A 17,340-nucleotide genomic window follows, 5' to 3' on the forward strand; every position below is an offset into this window, starting at 1 on the left:
GTAACATGTATAATAACATGTAACATGTATAATAACATGTAACATGTAGTGTAACTGTAATGTAGTGTAATAACATGTAGTATAGTGTAATAACATGTAACATGTAGTGCTACTTTAGATAGTTTCAAAAGGGAAAAACAGCATTGCTTAGATAGATTTTTTATTTTTGGTTATTTTGTTTAAAAAATTATGCCCGGTGTTTTCTCTTGATTCAAGGTGGCTTGCAATAATAGTTAAACATCCTCAGCTAAAACCAAAGCCAAAAATCTCCCCTCCCTCCTTAAAAGATGCCTGCCATCCCTTCCGAATTGTCCAGAATTTCAGTGTTCTCAAATAAAATGTTCTGTCCAGTTTTGTTTAACACATGTTCTGCAACTGCAGATTTTTCAGGATGGTTAAGCTGACAGTGTCTTTTGTGCTCCTTAATGCGAGCTGAATACTGCGTTTTGTGGTTCCTGTGTAGACATTTCCTCAGCTGAAGGGTATGCGATAGACTCCTGCAGAACATGTGTTAAACCAGGAGTCTGCAACCTGTGGTTTCATCCTTGAACTGTGGCACCACACAGCTTGGGTCCTCTCAGCCTCCTTCGGAGAGTTGCCCTAAGGGTTAATGGGAAAGAGTCCCTGTTCCTAGAGAGGCACAGCCCGAGACGGCTATCCCAAGCCACTTCTGGCTTCCCTGTCCCAGCTGCCTGGTTGGCTGATGCCAGTGATGACGGTGCAGGGTGGGGGTGGAGCACCGCTGGTGGATCCTGCGGTGAAAGGTGGAAAATGGGAGGGAGTTGCAGGAGCGCAGATTTTTAGCGCAATCCTAACCTTAGTCTGTCCCCCTTGAATGGGGGGGGTCAGGGGTCGGCCCTGATTTGGGTGGCCTCATTTCTCCCTCCCCTGGGTCCTTCTTGGGGGCAGAACCACATGGGGGACCCCAGCAGTGCCACCTTGGGTTGCAGACCCCCCCGGAGCTCCGCTGAGTTCAAGGGGCTTTCCTGACGGATGGCAGCCTGGCTAAGTCCAGGTGAGAAATACAATGTCAGGTTTTGAAGGAGTTATTACCTGCAGCCCTGCAAGGTTGCACTCGTTGGGGCTGTTTGATGGGGAGGCGGGGGGTGGGTGGGAATTGTTTGCTTCTGTGTTGCCAAGGAGGGAAGGAGCGCATGGGGAAAGCCTTGACGTGAATCTTGGAAGGTTTACTTCAGAGTAAGTCAGTGGAGGGTAAGCTTGTAGATCGTTGAAAGGAGGAAGGCCGAGATAATCCTCAGCCATGGTTGTCGAGGGTTGCCAACTCCCCGGCGGGCAAATCCCAGGACATTTGGGGGTAGATTCTCAGAAGCTGTGGCTTTTGAGACCAGGGCAGGGGCCATGATCAGTCAGGAATATGGCTGTTGAGTTCACCCTCCATGGCAGACATTTTCTCATTTTAGATGTCAAAAAGTATTTGCGGCTCCAAGTGTTTTCTTTTCTGTGGAAAATGGGTCCAAATGGCTCTTTGGGTGTAAAAGGTTGCTGACTCCTGTATTAAACAAAACTGGACATAACATTTTATTTGAGAACACTGAAATTCTGGACAATTCGGAAGGTTACTATGTCAGACTGCACAGGGAGGCCATTGAAATTCACAAACACCAAGACAACTTCAACAAGAAAGAAGAGACTCTGAAAATTGGCAAAGCTTGGCTACCAGTAGTTAAAAAATGGACTGATAATCCCACCCGCAACCAATGTACTCTGCATAGCAAATTCCATCCAAATACTTACTGATTGGTTCCCCACCCTGGAACATGGACAATATACCCCACTAAACATTCTCTTTCTCACTAGACAGTGTGAAACAGACTTTTCTCTGTGATACACCTCTGAAGGTGCCAGCCACAGATGCAGGAGAAACGTTAGGAACAAGATCGACCAGACCAGGGGTAGGGAACCTGCGGCTCTCCAGATGTTCAGGAACTACAATTCCCATCAACCTCTGTCAGCATGGCCAATTGGCCATGCTGGTAGGGGCTGATGGGAATTGTAGTTCCTGAACATCTGGAGAGCCGCAGGTTCCCTACCCCTGTACCAGACCACGGCCATACAGCCCGGAAAACCCACCACAACCAGTTGAAAGTTTTCTATTTTCTACTTTAAACTACTTATGCACAAAAAATAAATAAGCAAAGACTTTAGGCAATGACATTAACATACCACATTCTCACTAGCAGAAGATTATATAGCTTATCTTCAGTATTGTTCCTAGGCACTGCTATAAGGAATGGTTGACCAAAATGTGTGGAACCACTATGGTGACTGTAACCACTGTGCCGAAACTTCTCCCTTAGACAAACTGGAATTACAATTTGCTCTGTATCTTCAGTTCTATTGATCCCAATTTCAAATCTAAATAAACAAAGAGGTACAATTAAAACATGACTAAATTTTTCTGCATACTTTTATTTGATGACTTAAAAACGAATGCTGAAATATCTGTCCATCAGCTTACACGTGTCATTCATTACTAACCTGTTACATTTTGTAAGCTACCTTGAAGATCATAAGGTGGAAAGACCAGATAAAATCTTTAAAACTACATTCATGATGTATCTGAATTTCCCGTACTTACACGTAAATGTCATCTCGCTCCATAATACTGCTTAGATTTTCATCCATTGCAAATATCCTATGGAACCTATGATTGTATATATCCGTAACTATCATCTATAAGAAAACAAAATTCGAATTACTTCAATGTGTTTAGACATACCAGTAACATTTCATATTATATAGATAACTTCTGAAATGTCTTACCTTATCTGCTGCAACGCCAGACAAAGCAGACAATGCTGTGCAGAGATCTTGTATATTTCCAATTTTTGGAACTATTACTTTGTACTAAAAATAAAACACAACAGCGCTATTCTTTAAAAATAGAGATACAATTAATTACAACTGTTTCAACATCTACTTTTGCACATTTAAGTAGCATAGCATTATGAGAATATAACCTGCTCTATAAAGGAAATGCAGTTGAAGACATCTATCACTATAGGTGAAACTGCTATTTATGTATACTGTAAAGGAAAAAAAAGGTACCAAACCAAGTATTATATTCTTTGACTTTTGGGTGTATGGGAATCTCTAATGAATGCTCACGCATGATCACTCAACAGAGACGAAATAAAATGTATAGATAACATTGACAGCTAGGTTTGCCAAATTACAAGTTTTATTCTGTATCTTTCTGTTACTCAAATTTTGAAAGGCAATTGGTTTACCATGCAAAACAGCTGAGTCAAAATAATTTTAATTAGGATATAATTTTTCTTAGGATGGCACTGTAATTCTGCTTTCTCATTTCACTCACTGATCAATACTAACTCTTGAACAGAAGAGTAGCTTCTGTTTTCATAATGGTAAATTAGCAATACACTGAAAAATTACTAGCTGCAGCACATAATTAAGATCTGAAGACACCTTTAAAATGCAGCAATAAAACTACTTACATAAAATATCATGAAAGAATATCTATACACTATAAGAACATAAGAAACAGCCCCTGGATCAGACTAGAGTCCATCTAGTCCAGCACTCTGCTACTCGCAGTGGCCCACCAGATGCCTTTGGAAGCTCACATGCAGGATGTGAAAGCAATGGCCTGCTGCTGCTCCCGAGCACCTGGTCTACTAAGGCATTTGCAACCCCAGATCAAGGAGGATCAAGATTGGTAGACATAGATCTACTTCTCTTCCATAAATCTGTCCAAGCCCTTTTTAAAAGCTAACCAGGTTAGAGGCCATCACCACCTCCTGTGGCAGCATATTCCAAACACCAATCATGCATTGCATGAAGAAATGTTTCCTTTTATTAGTCCTAATTCTTCCCCCCAGCATTTTCAATGTATGCCCCCTGGTTGTAGTATTGTGAGAAAGAAAGAAAAATTTCTCTCTGTCGACATTTTCTACCCAATGCATAATTTTATAGACTTCAATCATATTCCTCCTCAGACGTCTTCTCTCCAAACTAAAGAGTCCCAAACACTGCAGCGTCTCCTCATGAGGAAGGTGCTCCAGTCCCTCAATCATCCTCATTGCCCTTCTCTGCACTTTTTCGATCTCTTCGACATCCTTTTTGAGATGTGGCGACCAGAACTGAACATAGTACTCCAAGTGCAATCGCACCACTGCTTTATATAAGGGCATGACAATCTTTGCAGTTTTATTCTCAATTCCTTTCCTAATTATCTCCAGCATAGAGTTTGCCTTTTTCACAGCTGCCATGCATTGAGTTGACATTCCCATGGAACTATCAACTAAGACGCCCAAATTCTTTTCCTGGTCTGTGACTGATAGCACTGACCCTGTAGTGTGTATGTGAAGTTTAGATTTTTTGCCCCTATGTGCATCACTTTACATTTTGCTACATAACGAGTAAAATTTTAAATGCATGCAGATATTATGAAACAGTGATGCGCATATTTCTCACCTGCATAGGTTTGGCAAGTGGATCCATTCTAACTAAATAAACTTCCAAAGTGCGTTCTTTTTTCATGGGTAGTGGAAGAGTCAAGTAGCAAAAGGGATCAAATGTTACAGAGATCTTAGCACATTCTGGACAAACTAAGGTTGATTTAAAGAGTCCATGAAATATGTCTACAATGATGGAATCATTTCGCTTCAAATGATTCTCCCATGCTTCTTCAGCAACCACCTAAAATACATTAGTAATAAAAGCATCACTGTTTATGAAATATTATTCAGTTCTTAAATGCATTAATAAGCAGATTGTATGCATGATTCCAAACAATTCCAAGCCACTTGGAAAACACACCAGGAAAAAGAAAATGAAGCATGCAGTGACAAAAATGCATACTTGAAGTACCAATCAGAGATGCTTGATTATGTAACAGTGCAGTCCTAAGGACACTTTTCTGGGAGTAAGATCTATTTAATAGACTTAAGTAGGATTCTGGGTAAACCTACTTAAAATTGCTCTCTGAAACACTTCCATAAGTAGTTTCAAAGGGGGCATGTTGTTCTAAAGTGTGGGGGCCTCATATAGTAGCATGAAAGGTAAGTTTAGTCAGATACCTGCTCTTAGTAGTTTTTATTCTTAAAATGCAGGGACAAAGCTTCCCCCACACTTTGGAAGTGTGGGGGAGAAAAGGAAGCTCTATTACAGGAAACTTCATAATGTTATAAGAAACTTTCAATAAAAGTTAGCTGTGAGAAAATATCACAAGGAAAAGATATAGCTCCAAGGCCTCACAACTTTGCATGGTGTTCCTCTACTTCACATACTATATAATAGCTGGTGCAACTTACACTATTGCAAAAATAAGCTGAAGCACTCTAAAAAAATCAGGTGTAAAAAATAAGTAGAAATGCTGCCAAAGGGAAACAGGCACTTATTAAAATATACTTATGCATGAAATATATGTATGTGACTCATGAGTCACGGCTGTGTGCATGAAGAGGACTGAAAGTATTTCTCTGCCTACAAAGGTTCTTTCTCTTTTTTTAAAGATAGAAACTATGATTATGGAGATGACTAGAAGTCCCAGCTGAAGTGGCCACTTTGCCTTCAAATTTATTACCACAGTATATTTGAGAATATGTAAAATACAAAGAAGCATGTAAAAAAAAACCCAAGCAAACCCAAACAAAGACAAAACTTTTTGATTGCACGACCCTATCTACAATCTGGTCAAGAACTGCAACAGTATGACGAATGACTCAAGGCAGAAGAGAAATGCAAGGGTGTACAAAGCAATTGGAAAATCTTTCAAGTACCAGTGGAAGAAAGAACACTGCCGAAGAAACTGTGGAAGGTGACAGCTGACCTTTTGAGAAGTCTACTGCACGCTGATTGATTTGGGAAAGGCTCATTAGTTAATTTTAACACACTTTTAAAAGTTTAAATAATTTACAGTTTGGTCACAGAAATAGAGTGCCTGGATTGATGAAATCAGTGCAGAAAATAAGTCACTCTGTTCTCACTGCTCTTAATAAACAACTAAGAATAACGTTCTAGTGAAGATGATTTAATAAAGTAATAAAGTGAAAAGGTGCATAATGCATTTATTTAATATAATGAAATTGGCAAGCAGTGCTAAGAATGAGAAAATGACTTCCACTATACAAGCTCCAATTCCAATATGAGCAAGCAAGCAAAACTGGAGTTTACACTGTTTAGGTTCCATATAAATAATATAGGTACAGTTCAGTAACAGTTAATAAAGGACCTGAGCATCCAGGCCATGAAGATGGACATAAACGTCCTCTCGTCAAAATGGTCCAATGGCCGGAACTTTCTCGTAGATTTTCCCATTTAGCTGGTAACCATAAGAACATGATCTGTGGTACGCTTTCAAGGAGTTCATTTTTAGATATATCTTGCCGATATATTATACAAGGGGCAAAATCTTGCTGGACTAGGTGTACAGGAGTAGCTTCATCTTTTTATCTCTTGTATAATGTACCAGCAAAATTTCTCTAAAAGACTCTTCAAAAGCATGTCACACATCATGTTCTTATGGTTACCAACTAACCGAGAGAGACCACGAGAAAGTTCCAGCCATTGGAACATTTTGACCAGAGGATAGTTACCTCTACCTTCATGGTCTGGTGTGAAGAAGAACATACCATTTGGTCTTTTGACATGGCCTGGGCTAGGTCATAAGCAACAGACCCCTTGCCCCTTAGAAAAGCTATAAAACTGTGTTTATGTTTCCACAGAGGAAATTAGATTCCCCAGGACCACATTCTAAAACCCAACCTGTCAGACCAGGAAGATGGATCTGACATCCAAAAGGAGAAAAAAGGCCATATAACTCCGATCACAGGGATTGGAGGGAGATTCAGATCATTCTGGTTTCAGTTTTCAGACTAGAAGGGGACCTGCCCAAAGCTGAACGTCTACCACTGCCTAGTTTAGCTTTGTTTAAACTGGTTTTTATTTTCACTTTCCCTTTATTTTATTTCCTTTTAATAAAATCTTCAAAAACTCAGCAGTTTCAGAGTATCTGGATTTGAAGAACTCTGTTCTCTTGGTAATGTTAATGGAAAGAGAGCAGCCCACACCCCTCTTTCCTTCACATTTGACACTCATGTCCCTTATAAACTGCTACTGAACTGTACCTATATTTAATTCATATGGAACCTAAACAGTGTGAACCCTGGTTTCGTTTGCTCATATTGGAATTTGAGCTTGTATAGTGGAAGTCATTTTCCTACTTAGTGATGTTTGCCAACTGCATTACGTTACACTGTCACACTTTTGCACTTTGTAACTTTATTAAATCACCTTCACTAGAACACTGTTCTTGGTTGTTTATTAAGAGCAGTCAGAGTACAGCGGCTTATGTTTTGATTTGTATAGCTATGTTGTACACAATTTGTGTTTAGTTTTTGGTTAACAATCAGTGCAGTACATTAGATTTTTGGAAAGAGTCTGTGCAGACTTTGGATAAACTGGAACTCTATGTAGATCAAAAGGGGTGTTTCATTAAGTGTGCCATAATGTTTTTGAATGGATTTCTGCATCAACTTTATACCTTCAACAAGCTGAAGGACTGCAGAGAATTGCACAGTAAGGGGTGGGGGAAATTAGTTACATGGAAAGATACATGCAAATCCAATCCTCCATGCTTCTATACTTTCTGGAAACTTCTAGAATATTCAGACATCCCTTACTTACTGATGGACTGTTTTTAATATTCCATTTACGGACAACATTTCACAAAAATACACAACGATCCTTTAAAATGAAACATTACCTTATCTGGTCTTCCATCAGCATCTTTTAATTGAATGTACGGCTTTTTCCTAATTCGATTCAAATCCTCATGCAGACCATCAAGAAGAAAGGCTAGCAGTTCTTGGCAATCTTGCTGCTGATATCCAGAAAACTGTGGTGCAAATCGTCCAACCTGTGTCTACAAAAGAAAACACAAGATTAAAATGCAGATGTCACATAACTTGATGCAAAAAACAACTTGTGTGTACTGACATAGACTCAGTAAGAGAAAAACAACCTTTATTAAAAATGAAAGCTGGAAGAAAATAACTATAAAATAAAAGAAAATAATTAAAAGGATGAAAAGTCCTCTACATTTCACATAACTGGCAGGCATTTCAAACAAAAAGGGTGGCACCTGGAATAAAAGGCACAATCACAGGCTAGATAGTACCAAGCATACAGACCACTGTAGCCAATCCAATTAAAGTTCAGAGTTCAATTTAAAAGCCTTCATATTTGGTACAAATACTATTTTTGCACCAGCAATGATAATACCAAATATTTCATTCTTTGCTGTTATACAAGTGAAAGAGTTAACTAGCAATTATGACACTGTGGTGTAGTTACAGTGCTGGACTAGAATCAAGGAAGGCATGGTTTAAATCTCCACTCAGTCATGAAGGTCTCTGGTTGTGCTTGAAACAGTCACTATCTAATGGCCCAATCTCTCTCTCTCTCTCTCTCTCTCTCTCTCTCTCTGTGTGTGTGTGTGTGTGTGTGTGTGAGAAACAGCTTTGGGGAGTGGTGTGTACTCATGCTAATGCGTTTGCCTCTGCTGGTGTAAAGGGCAACCCTGCTGGCCCAGGGAGCAAAAGCAGCGACATCCAGCTGCCCCTCAGCTTCATGATAGTGAAAACCAGAAGTTAGGGTTTTTGTCAGGTTTCACCCAGGCTTTAGGACTGGAAACTATGCCTGGGACCTTGGACTTATGCCACCCGAAAAGGTGACATAGCTACATTAGCCCTACGGAGGGCGTTTGGTTGATCAGGGTTTTTAATTTATGCTGCTTCCCTGAGCCTCTACAGGGGGTGAGACAGTGCAGTAGTGGCACCATCCTGGCCACCTGTGGCTTTGGATGGGGCTATCCACCAACCACCATAAAAAGCAGAGATCCATCAACATCTTTACCCTGAATTGCTCAGGAGAAAGGGTGGAATAAATTATACGAAGTATATTGAGTTTTGTTTCTTGGAATAAGCTTGTAATAGCTCAAAAGTAAGGTGGGAAAAATGGTTTTAAACTGAAATAGTAAAAAGGCTTTTATAAAATACAAATAGTTTTTTGTCCGGCCTCTGGGATAACGCCCTTGCCCAGACTGCCCAGGTGGACAGGGAAGCCCCCCTGCTCCCCGGACAGCTAACGAAACGGCCCGGGGAACCCCCGCGCCGCCAGAAATGGCTGCGGCAGGGGGGAAGGCCAGGGAAACCCCCACGCTGTCGAAGACCGCCTCGGCTCCCCGGACAGCTGCCGAAGCAGGGAAGAACCATCAGAGACTGCTGCGGCAGCAGGGAAGGCCAGGGAAACCTCCAAGTCGCTGAAGATCGCAGGGGAGTCCCCCACACCACCACCGCCAGCAGGGAAAGGCCCCACGAGGCCAGCGTCGGCCACGGGGACTAGAGCAGGAAGCAGGGAGCCACACCCCAGCCTGAAAGCCTCTGAGCCTCGGTCGGAGGCTTCCTGGCCAATGAACGGCCAGAGAGAGGGGAGGGTGATTGGGGTGGGGCAGGGCAGCTGGCTGAAGACGGGACGAGTGCAGCAGCTGGGAAGGGGGCATGGACAATCAGGGGAAAGGTATATAAGGAAGGGGAAGAGAAGGAGGGGGGTTGTTGTTAGGGTTGCCTGGGAAAGGGGAAGGAACGGACATGAGGTGGGAAGCGTGGGGAACTGAGCCAAACCTGGAAGGAGGGTTAGGGAGTGAAGGAAAGAATCCCAGGGAAACAGTCAGAGAGACACCTGGGGAGGATTCGGAAGAACCCAGGAAAATGCTCACGGAGACACCTGGGGAGAGCACAAAGGGGGACGATTGGGAAGCAGGAGGGAATACAAGCTGGTCCCTGTCTGAAGAGGGCCACAGAGAGCGGGGGGCTTGGTGGTCAGCTCCTGGAGCTTGCTAAGACCACCCCTCCCAAGTGTAGGTGGGCGCAGTTAGCACCCGCTGGCGCAGTTAGCACCCGCTGGGCCACTGAACTGTGGGCTAAGTTACTTTTTGGCCCTCAGGACCAAGTGGATAAAACAGTGACTGGGTCAGAGACCACCCAGGTGAGGGAAGGAGGGACGGCATTACAGCCCACGGAGGGCAACGGGGAGGCAAACTGCCATATTTTTTAAAAGCAAGCACATAATTATGCAGGCCACATGAACTAATTGTCACGCTTAAATTTCAGACTCAACAGTGACAATATTTTTGATATTGACAAACAGGAAATTACAGTTTTAAGAAAAGAGCAGTAATTGTGTTCATAAATTTCCTCTCCATTAAAGATACTTCCCAACACAATAAAAATACATCCAGCACCAGGGTTCAGTTTCATACCTACGTTTATAGTAGCTTATTTCAATGTTTTTCATAGCTTTAAATGTGTTTTTCTAGTTCTTTTCATGCTGCCATCTTTGATCATCTCGTGTTCCCTATGCTTCTATCAGAATTAATTGGTTTATACTCATATTGTCGCAAATTGGAAAAAGAAGAAATGACTACCGTGAAAATCACTAGGAGCTGAACTCTTGACCAGGTCCTTTCCCCTAAGGGTAATTCTAGAGTTTGATGATTTTGTTTAGGGCTAGAACAACCACTGTCACAGGTAGAAACAAACATCTATTCAAGATTAAAACAAAAAATAATGTAGCAAAAAAAAGATTTTTTTTAAAAAAGTGAATATTTTGGAGTTCAAGAAACTTTAAAATAGATGATTCAACCTTTCAATTTTTTTTGTCTTCAGTAGTTCTAAGTCCACTTAGTTATACTTGCCTTAAATGCCCTTGGAGTAACATAGCTATATTTTCCAGACCACATCTGCTTGATGAGCTCTGCATATGATTTGGCAATTTCACCTCTCATTCCCAATGGATTGTCAAGATTCAGTTCTTCTTGATACTTGTCATTGAGGAAGTATTCTGTGAGTGGAGGAGTGTTGCTCAGACACTGCAAATGGATGTAGGTTAAATGTATGTGCATTCATATTAGATGTTTAACTCCATGCTCTGTTTTCATGGTTTCCTATCAACTTTCCATTTTATTTCCACACACCCCACGTAGCAATTCGCAGTTCAAAAGTGCTTTTCTACAATCAAGTAGCCAACCAGTTTTCCCATTTTATTACCCTTTGACTAAAAAAACAGAATAAAATAAAATCTAGCTGGATTCTGGTAGCACTTCCATATACAAACAGTTATCTTACGTAACAGGGTTTCAATAAAGCTTTTGACAGGGTCCAACATTATGTTTTCTCAAAGTATTTGAACGTTTGTCATTTAGAGGAGGGCAGGGAGATGTTCCTGTTGGCAGCAGAGGATAAGACTTGCAATAATGGGTATAAATTTCTGATGGAAAGGTACCAGCTGGACATTGGGAAAAAAATTCTTTAGGCTGAAAGTGGGTAAGTAGTGGAACTGGATGTCTAAAGAGGTGGTGGCCTCCTCCTCTCTAGCAGTCTTCAAGCAGCGGCTAGAGCAGACCTGGGCATTATACGGCCCGGGGGCCACATCCGGCCCGCCGGATGACCCTGATTGGCCCCCCTGCCGTGCTGGGGAGCAAGGCGTCTTTGAAAGCCCCGTAGAAGCCGGTTGCCTTGGCTGCCGGCTTCTGCGGGGCTTTCAAAAGTGGCTCGCCCTGCTGCCTTTTGGCCCGGCCCTCCACAATATTTTCTGTTTCTTATGCGGCCCCATGGAAAAAATAATTGCCCACCCCTGGGCTAGAGGAACACTTGTCAGGGATACTACAGGCTGAACCCTCAGGGGGTTGGACTACATTGCCTGAATGCAGATGCATAGCGGCAATGGGGACATCCGGTGGCAACTTGTCCTTGGCGCTGCAATTGCCGTCATGTTTCGGGGGGGGGCAGGAAGGGGCAGGAGGGAGGGTGTGGGCAGCTCATGCCCTGGGCGCAGTTCCCCCTCCCTTCGTCACTGCCTGTATGGTCCCTTTCAACTCTATGATTCTGATTTTAGGATTTTACACTGACTTTATAAACCTGTGAAGTAACCAGAGTAGCGATGAGACTTTAATTTCCCCATAGAAATCAATGCAAAAATTTTGCAGTTTTGATAGTTTACCTCTAGAAGTTCTCACTCTCCAATAAATAATTCATTAATTAAATGTATTCTATTAGAAACTTCATGCAATCCTGAAATACCTACCTGAATTGCTGAGTTCATAAAACATGTATTCCCCAAGTTACTTAGACCACAAAGGCCAGGCTGCTCATTGTGTCTTCCTGGCTCTGAATAATCATAATTCTTATAAGAAGTGTATGATGGCAGGCAGTAGTTTGAGTTTTTCACACTGAAATAAAAGAAAAACTTTTACAATGTAGTTACAGGATTTAAGACAGCATTTTGGTACATGTAGTAAGCACACTGACGCAAATCAGTGGTGGTCTGAATTAAGTGACTATGCAGATAAAATTAAATTCTCAACACCTTATTACCTCTTCAAACCCATTGCACAAGGCTAAAACAGGCCACTAGATTTGTTCTCTCTCTGCCCTTGATTAGCAAGAGTAGACCCACAGCATATCCATCCTTTCTTCATATTTCATAAATTCAGGCTTAGGCACCATGAACAACAAAGTCTGTCCCTTCACAATCTGCTGTAATTAAGAATGAATGAACTAGGAATGGGAAAGAAGAATTATACTTTAGTTACAGAACAGCTAGATTCTAGTTAGTCCCTTAAGAGACCAACAAGATTTCCAGGGTATAAACTTTCAGGAGTTAACATTCCCTTCATCAGATATAAGTTGGAATTGAGATCTGAGTCCTTACAAACAAGTCAGAAGGTGGAAAGGGTGTTGCAAAGAAGGAATTCAGGATCAGAGGTACAATTGTAATCAGCTTGATTAGAGCAGAAGGGAAATGCTTTGGGACAGAAAATTAGCATCTATAATTAAATAAGAATCCTATGCCTCTGCTCACGGAGGGGGAGGATTACATTGTTCTGAATTTGTGAATTAATTCAATCTCATTCCACAATAATCCTTTGAAGCTTATCTGTTTAAGGTCTGCCACTCAGGCTAGCAACAGAATGTCCTGAACAATCAAGATGTTCTCCCACTGGCTTTTGAGTGTGGTAGTTTCTATGTTGGATTTATGTTAATTTATTGTTTCATGAAGGAACTGACCTGTTTGTCTGATGTGGAAAGGTACTGTTGATGTTTGACGGCATGTTTAACCCTGAAAGATGAACAAGTGAACCAGAGATGATATGGCTGGTGGTGTTAGGATTAGTGATTGTGTCATGAGAATGAATGTACGGGCAGAGTTGGCATGTTGGTTTGTTGCAGGCCCTTGGTCCCAGAGTCCACATTTATGTTAGGAAGAGTTGAGCTCCAAAGTGCTACGGGACTCAAATCTAACTATTTTACAGTAGACCAACATGACTACCCACTGAAATTTTAGTTATAGGTGACAGCCAACATTTCTAAGGCCACCCTGATGTCACTGGCCTGGTACATTCAGATATACCACTGGGCCAGTCAAATCAGCAAAAGACAGAAGGCAGCTTGAAGAGGCAATAAATGCACACATTAAATACAATACAATGTCTAAAATTTCTGGGCACAAAAACATGGGATTCCTGCTTCTCTCTTCCTGTGGCAGCGTGAAATGCCTCTACAGACGTTGCTCCTGGTGGACAGGAAGAGTTTGAGTGGACAGTTGGGAGGGCTGCCATAGGAGGGGGGAATCAGCAAAAATAGCTCATACCTTGCCCACGCTAATCTTTTTAATTGAATTCAACCTCCTATGTTTCAGAACATTTAACATCCTTTTATTATTGGCCCGCTTTGACAAGAGCACACTCCTAACACAGAAAAGATGTTTGCTAATTAATTGCATTTCGCCCCCAGATCCTTATCAAAGACTTCTTATTTTGGGGTGAATGATTCACTCAGCAATGGGGAGAGATAATGGGAATGGGGTTTTGTTGTAGTTCACTTATAAAATGAACAGAATAACAGATTTTTAACAAGACTAATATCCCAATGAAGTCACAGGTTGGTCAACAGCTAACATAACTTTTGTTGCAACCATGTCTTTAGAAAAAGTTATATTTCTAAGTGTCATATTTTAGCCATTATGTAAAACATATGTTTAAAATGGGGATCCAAATCAGCTTACATAGTTCTGTTCTCCTCCACTGTATCATTACAACAACCATGTGAGGTAGGTTAGGCTGAGTGTGACTACCCCAAGGTCATTCAGTGAGCTTCCATGTCACGAGTGGGGATCCTGTGTCTCCCAGATACTAGTCCGACACGCTTAATCACTAAACCACAGTAGCTCCCAGTAAAACCTGAAGTGTATTTTTCCAGTCTTGCTTTTCTATGAGAAGTTTTTATTAATGTTCCACATCTAGTTTTAGTACATTGGTTTATGCTGGGGGAGGGGGGGCTGAATTATTGCAGTGCACATTTTTGAAAAGCAAATACCAGACTGAGTGAAAGCATCAGAAAGAGCAAATGTGATTTGCACATGTAACTGAAATCAGAATTACAGCCAAGCAGCCCTTTCAACCTTGTAGAATGAAGGTGCACATATAAAGATTTCTGACAGAAAGACTTCATAAATAATGTGAGTTGTATGCATACATTGCAGCACACACAACCTTTGCTAAGAGTTATGATGAACAACAGTGTTTTGCTACCTTAAAATAAAGAATAAATCCATTATGCTACTATATTAGCAGGTATACAAAATTGAAACAGCAGTACCACCTCAGTTAATATAATTTGGAAGGCTTTTCTACTCTCTCTGACAGAAAATAGAAGAGTGGCTTTCTTTTTGTTTTAAAATATATAAAAAATCATAAAAAAGTATTTCTTAGACAGTCTCACTTGTTTTTATAGGAAAGCACTTCAATCACCAAAGAACGCAGAAGACCAAAAAAGGTGAGACACTGATAAGCCATTTACTATAAATCATATACAATCCATCATATTTAAATGAACTAGTCATGCACATAGCATGAACTTATCTAATATCAGTAGCCTGGTTAAGTGCAATATCAGCATGAGGAGGCTACATATAGATGGGTCAGCATACTTGTTTATTTCATAGGATAGGGACGGAATTTTAGAAGACTTGGCTCTTATCTATAGACATAGTCCCCACCTGCTTTTGCCCACACAATTTGAACTTCAAATCTGTATTTCAATTGTATACAATAAAATGTCATGTAATCCAGAATTTAAACCCTTCCTTTTTCTCATCCTTAATATGAAACATTATTGACTAAAACATTAGAATTTTCATTCATGGGAAAGCACTTGCAATGCACAAGGGTGCTCACAAGTATAATATTGAAATAGAACAATGGCTTCTGGCAAATGGGATACAAATGTTACAATGGTCTTGAAAGCAGAGAGTTTTGGAGTATGAAAAGAAGTTGATGGGGAGCCTCAATCTCTTTTATAAAAAGATTAAATCAGACTGAAATATGGGAATATCAATGTTATTAATGACAATGATAATCATAAGAGATGTTTGGTAAAATGAACACTGCTGTAGATTTACAAATGAGGAAAGTATGCAAGTCAGGAACCAGGGCTCTTAAGGTGGCTTTAAGCAGAAGTTATTTTTACCAATCCTTTTTCCTGTGTTGCTCAAAAAAAGATGTCCTATAATATTTCACATAAAAGTTCCTTTTATTTCTTACAGGCCTCTGCTGTTGCTTGTCAAAAAAAAAATCTCATTTTACTTTGAAGTAAAATTATCTTAATAACCATGTCATCCTAATTAAAACAGTTAATCATGTGTTCATTATCATTATTGTAGAAATCACATCTATGAAAAAAATATTGTAGTTGCTCACTATTGAATACATTTAGAAAAATGCAACTGTGTGCTGATGTAGTACATAGATCTATAACATATTCAGAAGATTCCTGTATGTCTTTTAGAAATAAGAAGGTTCAAAGTCTATGTACATCAGCTGTTGCACATGTCTTTGACTTCTTCTAGTTAAAAGCTAAAATGTATATTTCACGTCTGAGATTTTTTGTAATCCATAATACCAAGTAGACAAAACCAGTCTCCATGATATCATAGTTTCAAGAATTCTAGGGGGGGGGGGGGGGAAGAGATTCACAAAGTGTATGTGACACCCAGTCCTAAACATTACAGCTGTAAATGGAAATCAGAGTGCAATGGAATGTTCTATCAGTGATAAATCCATGCGAATATATCTAAGGAATATAAATACAGAAAATATTGTTTCAACAGAGGAAATGCTTATTAATTACTTTATTTACACGGTGCCTTTGTCCCCAATGGGAAACCAAAGTGGCTGACCTTCTGGCTGTGTACATCAGGAATTCTACACATAAAGAGGGGTCTGTTGGTCCCCCATCCAACACATTTCCCAGTAATGCCCACTAAAAATTATTTTTGAAAATCAGAGGGCCTATGGGAATAGTCATTAAAAGATTAAAGTGATCCCCAGGAGATCCTTAAAAGTTTAAAGTGAAAGCTTACATTTGAAATTAAAAACAAACCCTAAAGTCCTTCTTTGTAAAAGGAATTGTAACTTGAAATTTGAAAAAACAAAAGGGATAACTGACTGTCAGTTGTTGGACAGTTCCGTGAAACATACATAGCTACACTCTCCACCCTGCCATTTTGTACAAGAATTCTGTTGATCTGATAATTTACAATTTTAAAACCAGTTTTAAATACGTGGTGACTGTCACATAGTTTCAATGTTTTCATTTTCAATTAGCAGTACTCTAATGAAAAACTATCAGTATTCTATTAAAAGGTATAATCAATTTTCTCTAGTTGCTTATATACTTTTCTGTATTTATTACACACACACAAAGTATGATAGACTACAGTTAAATACATGTATTTGTTTAACAGAGAGTTGGGGTTACTCACAATTAGTAGAAACACAAGTGCCACTTCACCCCTTACGAAAACTCCCTTCTCATAAATGCAGTATTTAACTGGAAGATATTGTATAAAATATTTAGTGGTTATATTACTTTAAAATACTGATACATTTTCATATTTGATTTATAGCCACATGGTGAGCTTTTACAAATAAGCAGCAAAGATTCATTTGTTTGCTGTTATTCCTTTTTCCTTATCAGAACTATTTAATAAAGCATTTCATATTGGCAGCAGGTTGCAGAAAACAAAAGCAGCCGCATTATATGTTTTATAAATTAAGACAGCAATATGATAAACCAATAGATCTTTTATTATATCTTTATGATGGAAATATTTGTTAGGGAAATGTATAGAATATGTCTTTTAAAAAAAATGAAGAATGAGTTTCACTGGACTGTTACTTGCCATGAGGTGCGATCTCAATGCTTCCTGAGGTCACAAAACCTGATCTTAAACTCC

General features: G+C 40.1%; 1 protein-coding gene across 7 annotated transcripts in view; it reads right to left on the reverse strand.

The window, feature by feature from the left end:
- The window catches only part of USP15 (ubiquitin specific peptidase 15), a 62,017-nt gene that overhangs the window by 12,438 nt on the left and 32,239 nt on the right, over positions 1–17,340 (reverse strand). For 4 of the 7 annotated variants that reach the window (XM_048501568.1, XM_048501565.1, XM_048501569.1 and 1 more), the window contains 7 exons: positions 12,130–12,274; positions 10,742–10,915; positions 7,751–7,909; positions 4,459–4,683; positions 2,785–2,868; positions 2,600–2,694; positions 2,185–2,376 (listed from right to left, as the gene is read on the reverse strand). In XM_048501568.1, coding sequence (XP_048357525.1) covers positions 2,185–2,376; positions 2,600–2,694; positions 2,785–2,868; positions 4,459–4,683; positions 7,751–7,909; positions 10,742–10,915; positions 12,130–12,274 — 1,074 coding nt within the window. Of the gene's footprint in view, positions 1–2,184; positions 2,377–2,599; positions 2,695–2,784; positions 2,869–4,458; positions 4,684–7,750; positions 7,910–10,741; positions 10,916–12,129; positions 12,275–13,112; positions 13,129–16,866; positions 16,935–17,340 lie in introns of those variants that run through there. The other 3 variants (XM_048501570.1, XM_048501571.1, XR_007244882.1) reach the window with 3 other exon arrangements.

The sequence above is a fragment of the Sphaerodactylus townsendi genome, linkage group LG06, assembly GCF_021028975.2.
Source record: "Sphaerodactylus townsendi isolate TG3544 linkage group LG06, MPM_Stown_v2.3, whole genome shotgun sequence".
Lineage (NCBI taxonomy): Eukaryota > Metazoa > Chordata > Lepidosauria > Squamata > Sphaerodactylidae > Sphaerodactylus > Sphaerodactylus townsendi.